Source organism: Ixodes scapularis, unplaced genomic scaffold (genome assembly GCF_016920785.2).
Source record: "Ixodes scapularis isolate PalLabHiFi unplaced genomic scaffold, ASM1692078v2 PGA_scaffold4__175_contigs__length_147842914, whole genome shotgun sequence".
Classification (NCBI taxonomy): Eukaryota; Metazoa; Arthropoda; class Arachnida; order Ixodida; family Ixodidae; genus Ixodes; species Ixodes scapularis.
In genome coordinates, this window is record NW_024609879.1 from 101,318,185 (window position 1) to 101,332,341 (window position 14,157).

Sequence of the window (14,157 nt, forward strand, 5' to 3'; positions counted from 1 at the left end):
ATCCTTGCAGAGTCTTACTGCAACCTGTTTTTTCTTGTTAAAGCGAAGAGATGAGCCCCGAAATTCTTTTTTTACTTGTTATTGTCGATAGTTTTTTTTTATTTGTTTAGTGCTGTTCTGTGCGATACGTTCATAATTTCTAGCAAACGTCCCACTGTAATGCTTACTGGGCCGTGCAGGTATCAAATAAACAAACAAATGGCTCCCATTCACTGAAACAGAAAATTGCATATGTGCAAACAATAAACATTTATTGACCATTCAGTAAGAAACGGTCGAGTGAAATGCAGTCAAGATAAATAACTCAGATCATGTGAGGTTGGCTAAACACTCCCCAACTCAAATCTCTGTGCGTGTAAAAAAAAAAAAAGTTACCTAACCACGAGCAATTCTATAGTACACTTGAGCAAGTCTAATCTCTATCATCCATATGTACACGCTTGAAGAAACAAAGAACAAAAATACTAAAACCATCGGCGCTTCAACTTGACCAATTGTGTCGAAGCAGAACACCAAACAATGAGCGGTTTTCGGTACTGTAACAGACCCTTTTCAAAATTTCATCAAGCAACATTTTAGTTGCCATATTTTGGGTACGAAGCGTTTGACTGGACGAGAGTTCACGCCGAACGCTGATGAAACCCTCGTGTCCAATATACGTTCAGAGTTGTGTCAGCCCAAACAATGGAAGATACGGATAAACAGCGCAGCAGCTGTTAGATGGCGCACTCTTTCGAAAGGGATCTATTGAGTACGTGATGCGGCCAAGCCTTATTAAATTATCACACTCTTCGAGCGCTGTCATTTACACATATAATCTCGAAGATTGTGCGAAGTATGAGGATCACATCATGTGCGCAGTGACAACTGCCAACTAAAATACCAGCAAAGCAATAAAACAAGACAATTCCATAGGAAGCGTCCCACTCTTACCTAAGGCTCAAATTAATTATTTCATTACTGGGCACCCTTCCGACGTAAGGCACGCATGTTCCGATATGATCAAGTTCTATGCATCATTTCTAGAGGCACACCCAGTATTGCTACGCACAGTGATGAAGTCCATTGCATTGCTTTTGCTGCCAGCTCAGCTTCAAGAACAGTCCATAAAAAAAAAGTTGCACAGCAAAAAATGAATAATAAATTTTCGTTGTCAAGGTCTTGCACAAGTTTTCCCAGAGCTCAATAAATTTTTTGTCATATTAAGAACTACCTTAAAAACTGCGCTTCCTTTTCTTTTTCTGGTGGGCTTTGAGGCGATCGTTCTGCAGAAAATGTACAGCGACTTGTTTTTGTTGCAAATATTTGAGCACAATAACCGGCAAGCGTGCTCCACAGGGATAACGAACACATCCCCAAGTGATGCCTTATTTATCACAATAGCACTTTTGCATACATGTTTATGGAGTGCAAAATTTGGTACTGATGTTTAGACTGATTCTGCCCAATTTTTCAACGAACAGACCAGCAAGAATACACTGTCATGGTAAAAGGAAGGGTTGAAGATGTTGAGAACAAAAATACACCGAGCTCGGGCAGAGAAAAACAGTCAACTGTAACAAGCCCGGCACCATCTGATGGGAAGCCAAGCATTTGAATAACTAGATGTCTTGAACAAAACCCTTGAACAGCGTTCTCGTCAATCCCAGTGCAAACTGGATCTTGAAAAAACAGTAATCAACCCTGTGTGCAAATTCAACCCTCATGCATTGCAGAGGGATACTCTCTCAGGCACAACTTTCATAAATACAACCCCTGCCTACGAATAAAAAAAAAAGCACCGCACTTAAAGGCCAATGTACACCTTAAATTTTTTTGCAAGCAAGACCATTCCGGCCGCCTCCTCTCCCAAAACTGTGAAGGTGGTGGCAAAAGAAAGAATAAAGGAACACATAAATTAAACTTTGAGGGAACCTAGAGTTGATCAGGATAGCCCTAAACCAAATAGAGTCTGGATCCAAAGTTGATCTCTATTGGGACCAAGAAAATTCTGGGTCTAGCCTGGATCAGAGGAGGATTGGGTCTACACCGATTCTGAATCAAAATTTGATTTGCAATGAGATCTAGATCTGCTCAGGACTTAGCCTGGATCAAAAGTAAATCTGGATTCAGATCAAATCTGGATCTGGTCTGGATCAAAAGTAAATCTAGATTCAGATCAAATCTGGATCCAGCCTGCACCAAAGGTGCATGTGGATCCAGGTCAAAAGTTGGTCTGTATTGAGACCCAGATCAACTCTGGATCTTGCCTGGATCAAAGATGAATCTGAATTCAAATCAACTCTCAATTCAGCCTGTGTCAAAAATAAACTTAGACCAGACAAACTCCACATCATAAGTTGATCTGTACTATCAGGATTGATATCAACCATGAATCTCAACTGGATCAAAGATGAATCTGGATCCAGATCAACTCTCAACGTACGCTGGACCAAGGGTGAACCTGAATTCAGGTTCTTATAAACAATGAATCAGGATTGCCAGTTACATCCGACCAAAGAAATATTAGAAAGACGAGTGACAAAGGAGGAAGAGGGTGTGAGAGGAAAAAGGAAGCAAGCAAAAGTGTAAAGCATGAGGTGTATGTTGGCCTTTAAGCCCGTTCCCTTTGCACCTCAGCCACATGCAGTCTCCATTCAGGCATGCATGCATAGAATTATGATACATCGGGTCCCTCTCATAAAATAACATGGGAGGGATGGGACAACAAACAGTTGTGCTGTCTGCAGCAGCATAAAAAAACAACCGCAAACAATGGGAAGCAGGTGTGTAAAAACGGACAGCATCATCCCGTGCTGTGCTTGCTGGTCTCGAAGCAGCCCTTTCGGAAGAATGGTGCAAACTCCCACATGTGCTGCTTGCACAGCCCTTGCACCGACCGGTGCAACGGGCAGGTAAGGTCCCGTCGACAGACGTTCACCAGTTCAATCAGGTACACCTGGAAGATCCCGTCCAAGCAACTGAGACTCGGCATTCTTAAATTTTTGGGAGTTTTATAGACTGCCAAAAACCTTTCAAATAAAAATGTATTTTAATCCTTTGAATTCAAAACTTTATTTTATAAAGGGTTCAGAAACGTCTATAACTTATAATACTGAGCCCTTAATTTCCGTAAATTGAAACACTTTGAGATCAACTGAATGCAGAAAAGATTATATTTGTGTTTAACAATGGTCCGTTGCTCTATGGCCCAACATCTAAAATAGAGTATCATGTGAACTGATCTGCCATACCATAAATGAGGTGTGCATATCAACTTCAGAAACATTGCAGCATTATTAAATAAGGTGTTTGAAGCATGCAAAAGCATCACAGGAGCCCCAAAACTTCAAGGATTGCATACAAAAGTTCCTGTTTTAATATCTGTCGTCTCAGAATGATCTTCTACAACAGTTCTATTATATTTATTCAATGGTTTATTGAACGACTTTAACTGAAACTGAAGTGAAGCAAAAGCCAATTGATGTTGAATAATGACCCCATACTTTTTAAGGCATTGTGCTGGACTTTAAAACATAATCAAGTCAACCTTATCCAGAGTAAACATTGAGAATTTTGTTGTTCGCTACACAGCACTGATTTGAAAGGAAGAATTATGCTGCTCTTAAAACGATTTGCTTCAAGCAAATACATGCACATTTTCACCTTTGTACAATCATTTCAATCATTACGAAAAGTACAGTTCTAGGTTTTGTTTCGCTCTTTGAACACATTATAGGGGTCTACCAATAAAAACTAAAACAGTACAAGCAAACAAGGTTTATCCAGAACAGGCTCATTTTTTTAGAACTACGAACCAACCCTTGACTTTCAACTATTTAAAACTGATCTAGTCCTTACTTACTGTAATATCCCCAGTCATCACTCATCCCCAAGTCACCGCCGACCCCACTTTTTGGGTGAATATCGATTTGCAAAATAAGCAACGAGTGATCGCCCCACTCCTAGAAATACAACCACGCCGGACTCCACAATCCGCAAACTTTCATCCCACCCAAATGACGTGGCCGCAGGCCTTATAGTCGGAGGACTAGTAAAACGAAGGGAGGAAAGACATTTCCCGTTGTTTACGCATTTCCTCCCCAATTTCCACGACCCCTAAGTTTGAGTACATGCGTGCAGAAAGAAAACGATAGAGGTAACAAAATAAAATTTTGTTTTGCTTCCAAAAAACTTTGGTCGGACAATAAAAAAAGTTGGACAGATATTAAAAGCAGTAACCTATTCAGAGATTGTAAGATCAGCGAACGTTTCATATCCCGGAGTGTAACTGCGGAGTGTAAGGTCAAAGTCCGCCTCCGCCGAAATACAACGGTCACCACAAACCCGCTCCTTCTCCCGGCACGTTGTGACTGTGGTTGGTAGGTTGTGCAATGTTTGAGACAAAGCCAATGTGTAAATAAAGATTTGCAGGAACAGCCCACGCAGATGTTTGTAAGGCGTCCCATTTCGAGTTCTGTGTTTGTGGCGCCATCCACGCCACGCAGCAACGCCGCCTCAACCTGCGTTGATAGCATGCCGCACACGGACGCACGCATGTGTGCACCAAACAAGAAAGTAATACGAGAGTCCTTGTGATTGACAAGGCACCCAACTTGGCCTGACACCAAAGTATTGCACAACTCGATCACTGGCTTTTCCGCTCCCCTCCCTCCCTCCCCCCCCCCAGCGTCGCTCTTCTTTGCCTCTTTCGCCCACTCGCTCGTTGCACCTGGTTGGTTTTTCTATTTTCTTGCTGACTATTTTTTTTTCACTAATGAAGATGAGAAAGAAAAAATGCGCTCTCACGAAACAAACATTTCCGTTGTATGCCGATCCACAGTGTTCATCACGCGTATGCAAGCAATGGCCTTTGCGATAGTAAAACGGCCTTTCATAAATATTTCTTGCATGAAACATTGAAACTAATTCCAGTTTAGAGTTTAATGTATCTCCTGTGCAGTTGAACTACAGTTAAACCTGGATGTAACGAACCTGTATACAACGAAATTCTCTATTTAACAAACTTCTTCAATTCCCCGACGCGATTTTCATAGAAGCGCTTGTATTTGTGAACTCCATGTAACGAAGTGCTCGCGCTGGATAACCTTGATTTGACAAACTCGCACCACCGCAATCTCCTTTTTTTTTTTTTTACTTTGATCATTTGGATTTGTTCCATATTTCGGATCTAAGGGCGGAACCGTGACTTACCCCATAGAAATAGCGTATATTCACGACCAATGTTTCGGACAACTTGAAGTCCGAAAGTTTAATTATTCGGACAAAATCGTTGCGAACGATCAGCGGAAAAAACCATCGAGAAGCGGCCATTTTGAATTCTATGTTGGCTGCAAATGGATTGGCTTGGTTTGGCAGCGCTACTGGCGCTACTTGAGTACTCCTGAGTCCTACCGCTAGGTGACGCTATGCTAGCCCTTTTTTTTTCATTTAGCTGCTTGTCATATCATCATCATTATTATCACTTTGCTTTTTGCGTTTTTTCGCGTCACCAGTCGCCATTTTGCACTCGTGGTTTTGCGCCTCTTATCTCATTCGCACAATGCTGGCTTGGACGTCATAGCCCCATCTGTCCTTTTGCCGCCGCAATGTGTTATTAAGAAGCGCAGAAAATACTCAACCATAACGCTAGAAAAGAAGGCAGCAATTCTCAAGCTAACAGAAAGTTGCCGAACGGAAACGGAGGCGTAACCTGAAACAAGGCACTATTCACAGCTTTTTTAAGCCCACTTGAAAGTAATAGAGGCAAGTTTTTCCATCGGCTGATTTTTCGGACTGCTCTATCATTTGGACGTTTTTTCATTCCCTGTGAAGTCCGAATAATCGGTCGGCGACTGTATCTAAAATGCAGATATCTTCTTGTCCAATTGCCACCAAAGGCGAGCAGAGCAGCCTTTGGTGCCTATCGCGAGGGAGGTCTTAGATGCCATCGATGTATTACGCCGGGTCGTCGGCTCCCAGGACAACGACAGCGCTCTAAACGCTTTGGTGTCCTTTGAGTGCTGCGTGCTGCCTTCGCTCGCACGAAAGACACAAGGCAAGCTTACAGACTTCTTTTCCACTAAATAAATGACGTGGTGAGTTTGCCCATGTGGATTTTTAATTTTCGCTTTCTTTCCACATGTCCTTTATGAGTTTTTCCGCGAAAACTGCATGTAATGAAATCCTCCAATAACGAATATTGCAAACTTTTATCAATTTTGTTATATCCAGGTTTAACTGTACAGTCAAACCCGACTACAATGAACCCGTTTACATAAAATTATTCCTAATATCGAACAGTTTTTGTGTACAGTAATATTGCAGTGATAATATATAGCAAAAACTATGGTTACATATAACAAAAATAGCAGCCGCTGGCAATATATCGAAATGCCAAGAGCGCCGTTTTTCTCTGCAAGCTGGCTTTTCCCCAAAGCGAGCGGCCGCATTGGAGAAAAACCAGCATGCAAAGCACGCTGGCTTTTATTTTTTTTTTTTCTCGATTGCCACATTGATTGTTTGGAAGAAAAAAAAATCTCTTTTGCGGAGGGAGCGGGTGCTCCGTCAACACATCCTAGAGAAGAAGGCCATAGCGCTCCGAGAGGTTACGTCACAATGTCGGAGGAAGGAAGGACATGGCTCAACTATGTGAGGAAATATCTGCTATCGATGCTATCAACGTGAAAAAAATGTTTCTTGTCAAGCGGCGCGGTGGTGTTCGTGTGCGTTTATCCGACATTAATATATGTTTTAGGGGTGCAGTCTTGTACAATTTATTATATATATATTATAAACGTAATATACGACGCGTTACCAAGGTTGAGAGTAGCAAATTTATATTTAAGAATATCCCCGTAACCGCGGGACTACAGGCTGTCCCGCAGCTCCTTACACTTTTTGAATGAACCGGCTCTGATCATTTCGATGCGACATTAGTGACATCTTCCCTCATACGGGCTCCGATTCTGGTAAATTTACGTTGTGTGTGAGCTGCTGACTGTCTGAAAAGGGACACTGAGACATTTACGAAGGGAAGGAAATCGAAAAAAAATCCAGTCATTGTCGCAGGGAGCGCACACGAGCAACAGATGGGTCGACGTTAAGCCTTTCGTCGCCGCTGCTCTCGTGTGTGGTACTTTTGAGACTTGTTTCCCGTCGTATTTCTGTCATCACCGTAGTCTCGGGTAGTTTTTTTGCGTTTGCTTGATACTACGGCATTAACGTGGATTCGTGAAACAAGTCCTGCTACAGTTTGAGTGACGTGTGACAACTAGCCAACGATGACTCTGGTCGATTAATCGATAGACCTCTCTCTCGACAGAGAGGCTTCTTGGAGTTTGTGTTCAAATGTTTTCGTCACGGATATTGTGGGACGTATGGATACGATTGACAAGTGAGAAACAACTTATTTACGGGCTTTCTTGGTTATGTAGGACGCAAGTAAAATGCTGCAATCGCTTTTTAATCGCGTGATAGATTGGAATTTTGTTCTTTGTAGTTATTCGTGTGCAGTTGCGTCGACATTTGTAAATATGCGCGGTAATCTAGTTTTCACTGGAAGGTGAAAAACAAGTTTGTGTGATTATTGAAAGTGCATTGTTTGTGGTTCTGTGCTTATTTCTACTAATGTTGTTTTATTGCCTTTACCGCGTTTATACTAGAATCTGAACTGTATTAAGGTAATACTATTATTGTACACAAAATAAGTTATATTTTGTTCTAAGGCAGCTTGAGTCCATATGGAGAAGTAAATTAGTTGACTAAGTAGTACGTTTAGTACCCCTGCCACATGGAAAAGTTAATATATTTTCATTCAGTGATATAGGGTTTAATCAGCTCGCGGTCTTGAGTGATTATACGAGCGCCGCAAGCGGATTTGTCGACCCCATAATGTCATTCGATCGAAATTACATTCATTTTGACATGTGGCCGGGGTATGATGCAAGAATTCAGTGACTGCACGCGATAACGTCGCTTACATGATCGTAAGTGACTCTTATCTTGCCTTGTCCGCGTTGACTATGTCTACCTGATTTTTAACTGATCTGTTTTGCTGTTTCCAATCATTGCGTGTATCGTATGGCAGGTGACGCGGCCACCTGCCGTACGGGAAAGCCAACTTGCAGAGCAAAACGGCGCTCTACAGGAAAAGGTGCTCCAGCTCCGACGTGCTCCGTGCTCTCGTCATAGTTGGCGCTAATGCGCGAATAAAGAAGGCAGCGGGCTCAGCATTTTGGGGTCCGTCGATAGCGTAGAAAAATATCATTATAGAGGATGCAAAGAAGAAAAGGCAGCAAGAGATGCAAGACTATTTCATTGTGTAATATGTCAGCAAAAAGTGGATTTTTGAGTCAAATTAATTAAAACTGTTATATCGAATTACACGATATATCGAACAAATTCACAATTTTTTGAGAGTTCGATATATGCGGGTTTGACTGAGGGGCGTTTCTTCAACTTTTTCTAAACTTTTTGCGCTTGTCCACCAAGACATGGCCCACCCCAATATTTTATAAATTTCATGCGGCAGGTGGGTGGGTGATGACTTGGGATATTACGGTATTAATAACCCTAACCACAAAAGAAAATGAAAAAAAAAAAATATGAGGTACACGTGTAAACACGGATTCAAGGCCTCACCTCCAGCATTCTTCGCCGCTCTTCCACTAGTCTTTGCGATTTATTTCCAAAGAGTATTTTCGGCGGAAAATAGGGCAAGGAAACCTTTAAGAAAACACATGAAAATAAGATCTTAAGAAGCTGCACAAAGGACATCACAAAGCACAGGTACGAAACCCCAATGACTTTTTACACAAACTGTCAGTTTTAGTATTTCTGGAAGATTACAGAGAATCTATCAATATGGTGCCAGTGTGAAATATTTCATAAAACAAAATTTTGCTCCCTGGGACACACTGACTCTTAATTTTCAAGCCCTGGCAATAGATTCACACAATCAATATTTTGTGTTACTTCTCAATCTGCGAAAGTTAAGCGAGTGCAAACCAGTATCAATTGTTTACTGTAAAATCGCTGTAAGGTGTGGCAGTTAAAACATAAATGTGGGAAACCATTATTTGCCATTTTCGAGGGAAAAACAAAGTTTATCCAAATTTTTTAACTACATGACCTGGATTCAGGTAATGGGACACATTTGGTTTGACTGCCAAACTGCCAATACAAAATAAAGAAATCTACTTAAATGCCTCCTGACACTAATATACCAAGGTAAAAACTATCAGTAAAAAATGATAGCAGCCGACAATGCAAAACCATTGCGAAAACAGCATTTTAGATTAGAAACCATTCTATCATTGCACTGCAAGCAATGCACACAGTCAGCTTACCTTGTTTCTGTACTTGAGCTTCATGTAGTCATGCAGTTCCCTGAAGCGTTTGTACCTCCGGTATAACGTCCAGCTGTCGTCCATGACAACAACCTGAAAGTTATTGCGTGTCGACATCAGATTCTTGTCAGGCAAACTTTTTATGCATAATGTTCTCGATTACGCTTGCTCTTGCAATCAGGTGGGCTTCGAATCCCATATCAAATTAAGATGTCGACTTTGAACATGCCTCAAAGTAGGATTCTAAAAGAAAATACAGCGGGAAGTAACAGGCAGGGCAATCAACATTTTGCCAACAGACTCGGCCACAAAAAAGGTTAAGTTTAATACACGGCTCGCACGTGACATCCTCACATCATGCTTGTTGTCATAACTACTTGCTCTTGTTGAGAAAAGTATGCTGTAAAAAATACACTCAGCAGCAAGGCCAACACAATGGTAGCTGATGTGACGTCAATGCAAGCCACGTATAGCAAGCAAAATGTCAGATGTCATTCTGAGGCAAATCTGGAGTTTTAACACAAAATATCTTACAAGGCTGGCTATAAGGAAAGGCAAAAAAGCGACTGACACGAAAAAGCGACATGAAAGTGATGTCATCAATGTCGCTCGACCATGTCATGTAGCAACTGTAGTCATGTGACCACCATCCGCTAAATGTTGTGGGCGACATCTCTTGGTCTTGCCCGCCAAATTTAGCAGATTCATTAATTTGACGCATTTTGAACCTTGGTGCCCATTGCAATAGTGTCACCGTCGCAGCTACGATCCCTCGCTGGTTGCACCTCACTCCCACTGGCTGGCATAAGCGATCGTGCGACCGTAGCAACAACCAATGGCATTCTAGTTGGAAGGTGCAGTATGGGTCTCGGCGCATGAATGATTGCGCAGAGATTTGCCAAACCAAAACCGTTTTCGACATAGCACAACGACTTCGTCAAGCATGACTAAAGAACTTGCGCAAAATTCATTATCCTTTATTTGTTCAAGCTCTTCAAGTAGAATAGCTGTAGAGTGCTACCGAGAATTACAATGTCCCCTTTTACGCCATGCGACACTTCCATCGTAGCCATGCACCCGAAATTTCTCGGAAAAATTCCTACAGCGTCGATCGCCGAAGTCCTTCGTGAAACTTGTGCTCACCTTCACCTCATACTCTATGTGTGCGTTAGATCCACTACCCCTCAACGTGTACGAGGGTATGGAGATGCGGATCGGGCACTCCTCGGTGCCAAGTTCCACGCCGAAGTGTGGATGTGTTGGGAGGATTGGCTGAAATGGGCGATCGAGGGATCGGTTGATGAGCACTCGGTAATGTACGATTGAAGAAAAAAAAAGCCAAGCAACTGAAAGAAACCTACCAGCGATCGGGAAGTCATGTGCTGATGTCTGCCAGAACTGACCGAGTTGCTGCAACAGTGTTCAAAAATATGGTTAGACACTGGTCAAAACAAGAAAAGCAGTCGTATTATTTAATCGGGTGAAGTTCTGATGGAATATGACTGCTTTGACAGCGAATTTGTAAGTATTACAATAAAACTCCCTCTCGACATGACTGGCACCTTACGTAGGGCTTCATTAAAAACTGTCTGAGAAGAATAAATTTCTCAAGATGCTTGTTAGTAACTAAATATTATTCAAAATACAAGCCACCAAGCATCAAAAGTAGACACAAAACTCAGCAGGTTACTAAAGTTTTGCACACTGCTCTGTTCATCTTGCAAGGATACGAGCTCTCTTAGAAAATAATCTCTCAATATCTTCTCACAAAAAGCAAACCAAAAAACAGCTATGCCATTGATAATGAACAATGGGACACAGATACTGATTTGCAGCCAAATAAAACAGAACATAAGCTTCTATCAGAGTCCTTGTCGTAGCCTGCCCAACAGCCTATTCTTTTCCCGAGATTAGATACAAAAGATCCAAGCAGTTTCACACGACTGTAAAATCCCGTTTTTCTGGCTAAATATCCGTAACATAAAAATGACATTACATCCCCCCCCCCCCCCCCCCCCTTCCAGTCGGGCATGTGTTTCCCGTCGGACATCAAGCGGAGATTAACGGGAATCACATCGACCGCACAATCTGTGATAGTGGTACGTGTGACGGGTTTTCTCGTTTTTGTCAGCGATCTATGCACACAATATTGGTTCTCGTGACGGGAGAGTTGTTCGCGCATGTACCTATATTGCATCGTGAAACGCGAATTTGCCGTGTCCACGATACCAGTTCCCGTGTCACGTGGTTTATAGTGGGCACCCCGGTGTTTATCACAAATTTTGGATAAAATTTTGCTGTTGCATTCCCAAAAATAGACCAACACATGTTTTTCAACATTTATCTCTCCATTTTGGGTGAACATTCTTGCGGGACTTTACGGTAGTGACGTAACAAAACGAGAGTTGTGCTCTCTTACGGTCGAAGAATTCCAGACAGGCAGCTCAAAATGCATTGTCTCGAGGAGCATGCCATAAAAACACCTAACTTGCCACAAGGTTGGCAATCCTAAACCGCTGTTCACATTTGCAACCAAGTACGACAGAGAGAGACAAGACCAGTTTTTAAGCCTCTTGCAACGGTGTAACACTGGGTGTGCTGCTGCAGAGTAGGTCCTATGCCGTAGCAAGAGGCTTAAAAATTAGTCGTGTCTTTCTCGACTCGATTGGCGACTCAGGCCCAAAGATGCTAGATGTCAGCCGCAACTACCTACCAGCAATGAAGATAAACTGGCACTTGCTTCGCAAATTAGGGCCAATATCATCAGATTCGGGCCAAAGGGGTTCAAGCTGGCTCTTCTTTGGCTTCTTTGGGCTTTTTAACAAAAACTAAATTTTGGCCCAAAGAACTTAGCTACTAGGGGTGAGAGCACCCAGAAAAGCTGAGAATTGAGGGACACCTACTTTAAGTACGACGAATGAAGGAGTCCCACATTTTGCCTCTTCAGCTTGTCGGCCTTTCTCTTTATCAGGTCCAGCAACCTAACATCGGCACACAGAGAAAATTCTTTTGAGAGAAGAACGTTGTAGGACAGGCAAAAACTTTTTTGCTCAACTTACCACGCAGATTAACATCGTTGAAATGCGAGAGCATTTTGCACCCTTTAGTACCGCGTAAACATCTATTTAATAAACTGATTGGGAACTACTGTGGAAACACTAGGAACACTTTTCGTTGACATCCATGAAGTCTTCCCTTGCATATAGAACCAATTTACACAATTTTCTGACATAACTGCCTATTTTTCATAGACTTTTGTTGTAGCCTCTCTGCAATTCAAATGTTTCTCTCTTATAAAATATAAACATAATATGCATGCAAACATAATAAGACCCTTGGCATCTGTCTTTGCATTTGTAAGCTAATTATGGTATCGCATTCGTTAAACGCATTACACCCCATATGCACAATTAAAGTAGGTCTATTGCGCATGAGTGGCAGAGTTCAGAACACATGCGGATGTCACGCAAACCTGCTTGGTTCGAACTTGCTTGTCCTGGTTCTTTTTTATCAATTAATCTTTTTTTTTTTTTTTTTTTTTAATGTAGTTTAATTTTGGCTGTCATCGTGCATTCTGGTTTAGAACGTTCCTGAACGTACAACAAGTATTAAAGCAGTGGTAATGTGCTTCTTCGAGACGGTCGCCCTTCCGTCACCGACGCAACATGTGTTGTATGTTAGTTTATCAGTTTGTAAACCAAGTTCTCTTTAATCATTTTTTTTTTCTAGTTTTACATTTGTTCATTACTTTCATTTCATGACAATATAACAGATGCGTGCCACCTACTTCGTTGGTCGCAGCGCGCGTACGGACACGAAAAGTGCGGAGAGTTTGCTCAGAGATGCTATCGCACCAGGCAGTGAACTCATAAACGGGTCTATGCATGCACTCAACTGTTCCTGGTGTCTGATCTCCATCTCCTTGAGTTGTCCCAGGTAGGCATCGTTGCCTTCCTCGTCCATCTCGGCCTCAAACGCTTTTCGCCGCGTTTCGAGCTCCTTTTCAACCACGAGGAACTTCTCCTCAAGCCCTCGAAGATCCTGCAAACACAGAAGACACAATTTCGTAAGAAACGTATCTTTCGTTCTGAGGGTCACCATTGTTACGGCGTGTGTGCCTTTATCTCTCGGCACTTGGTTGTGGTGAATGCAACAAAGAGAAATATTTGGGCAAATGTAAATACTGTGAATGGTTCAATTTTAGTGAGGACCCAATTTTAGTGAATTTCGAGGTATAAAAAAAATACTGGAAAATACTAACCATGCAAGCTCATCAATCCATGATAATGAATACCAGCACATCACCTCTAACCATAAAATTTTTTGGCTACGAAATATTTGGAACATTTGCAAAATATTAAGCCTGCGAAAATAAAGTTTCTTACAGTAGAGCAAAATGCTGAAAAAGTTGAAGTTATCTCAGGGCTTAATTACAGTTACAAAAGAAGTTCCATGTTCCACAAAAACAAGTTCAAATGGTTGTACAAAAAGCAATAGTTGCCTCAGTAGACTTTGCTGACCTAGGAGTCCTCAGGAGAGGATTATTAGGTAGCACTAGTTTTAATACAATGCTACGTTTTAGCCTTGTATTTCCAACAAATGATTAAGGTCAGAGAAACTGTGCAAACATCTTATAACACCATCATATTCTTCTTCCTTTTAAACACACCATCTGTATACGCTCCAGACGAATCCCACAACAATTATAAATTGTATGGAGGGAGTCGTCCCTTTCCGAAGTTGATACAAGGCTGCCTTCTAGCTAAGACGCAACTCAAATAAAGATATAAAGATTGAGCCAATTAGCTATAGAAGCGCACCTACAAGA

The 14,157-nt window shown here is 41.8% G+C and overlaps 1 protein-coding gene across 1 annotated transcript in view; it reads right to left on the reverse strand.

Moving 5' to 3' along the window:
* Positions 1 to 230: 230 nt before the first annotated feature.
* LOC8034784 (kinesin-like protein KIF16B) overlaps positions 231 to 14,157 on the reverse strand; it is a 65,856-nt gene continuing 51,929 nt past the window's right edge. The window contains exons 31-37 of the mRNA XM_029986693.3: positions 13,225 to 13,370; positions 12,233 to 12,310; positions 10,691 to 10,739; positions 10,473 to 10,601; positions 9,330 to 9,422; positions 8,623 to 8,706; positions 231 to 2,938 (exon numbers count right to left, since the gene is read on the reverse strand). Of these exons, the coding sequence (XP_029842553.2) occupies positions 2,786 to 2,938; positions 8,623 to 8,706; positions 9,330 to 9,422; positions 10,473 to 10,601; positions 10,691 to 10,739; positions 12,233 to 12,310; positions 13,225 to 13,370 (732 nt within the window). The 3' untranslated portion in view covers positions 231 to 2,785. The remainder of the gene's footprint in view (positions 2,939 to 8,622; positions 8,707 to 9,329; positions 9,423 to 10,472; positions 10,602 to 10,690; positions 10,740 to 12,232; positions 12,311 to 13,224; positions 13,371 to 14,157) is intronic.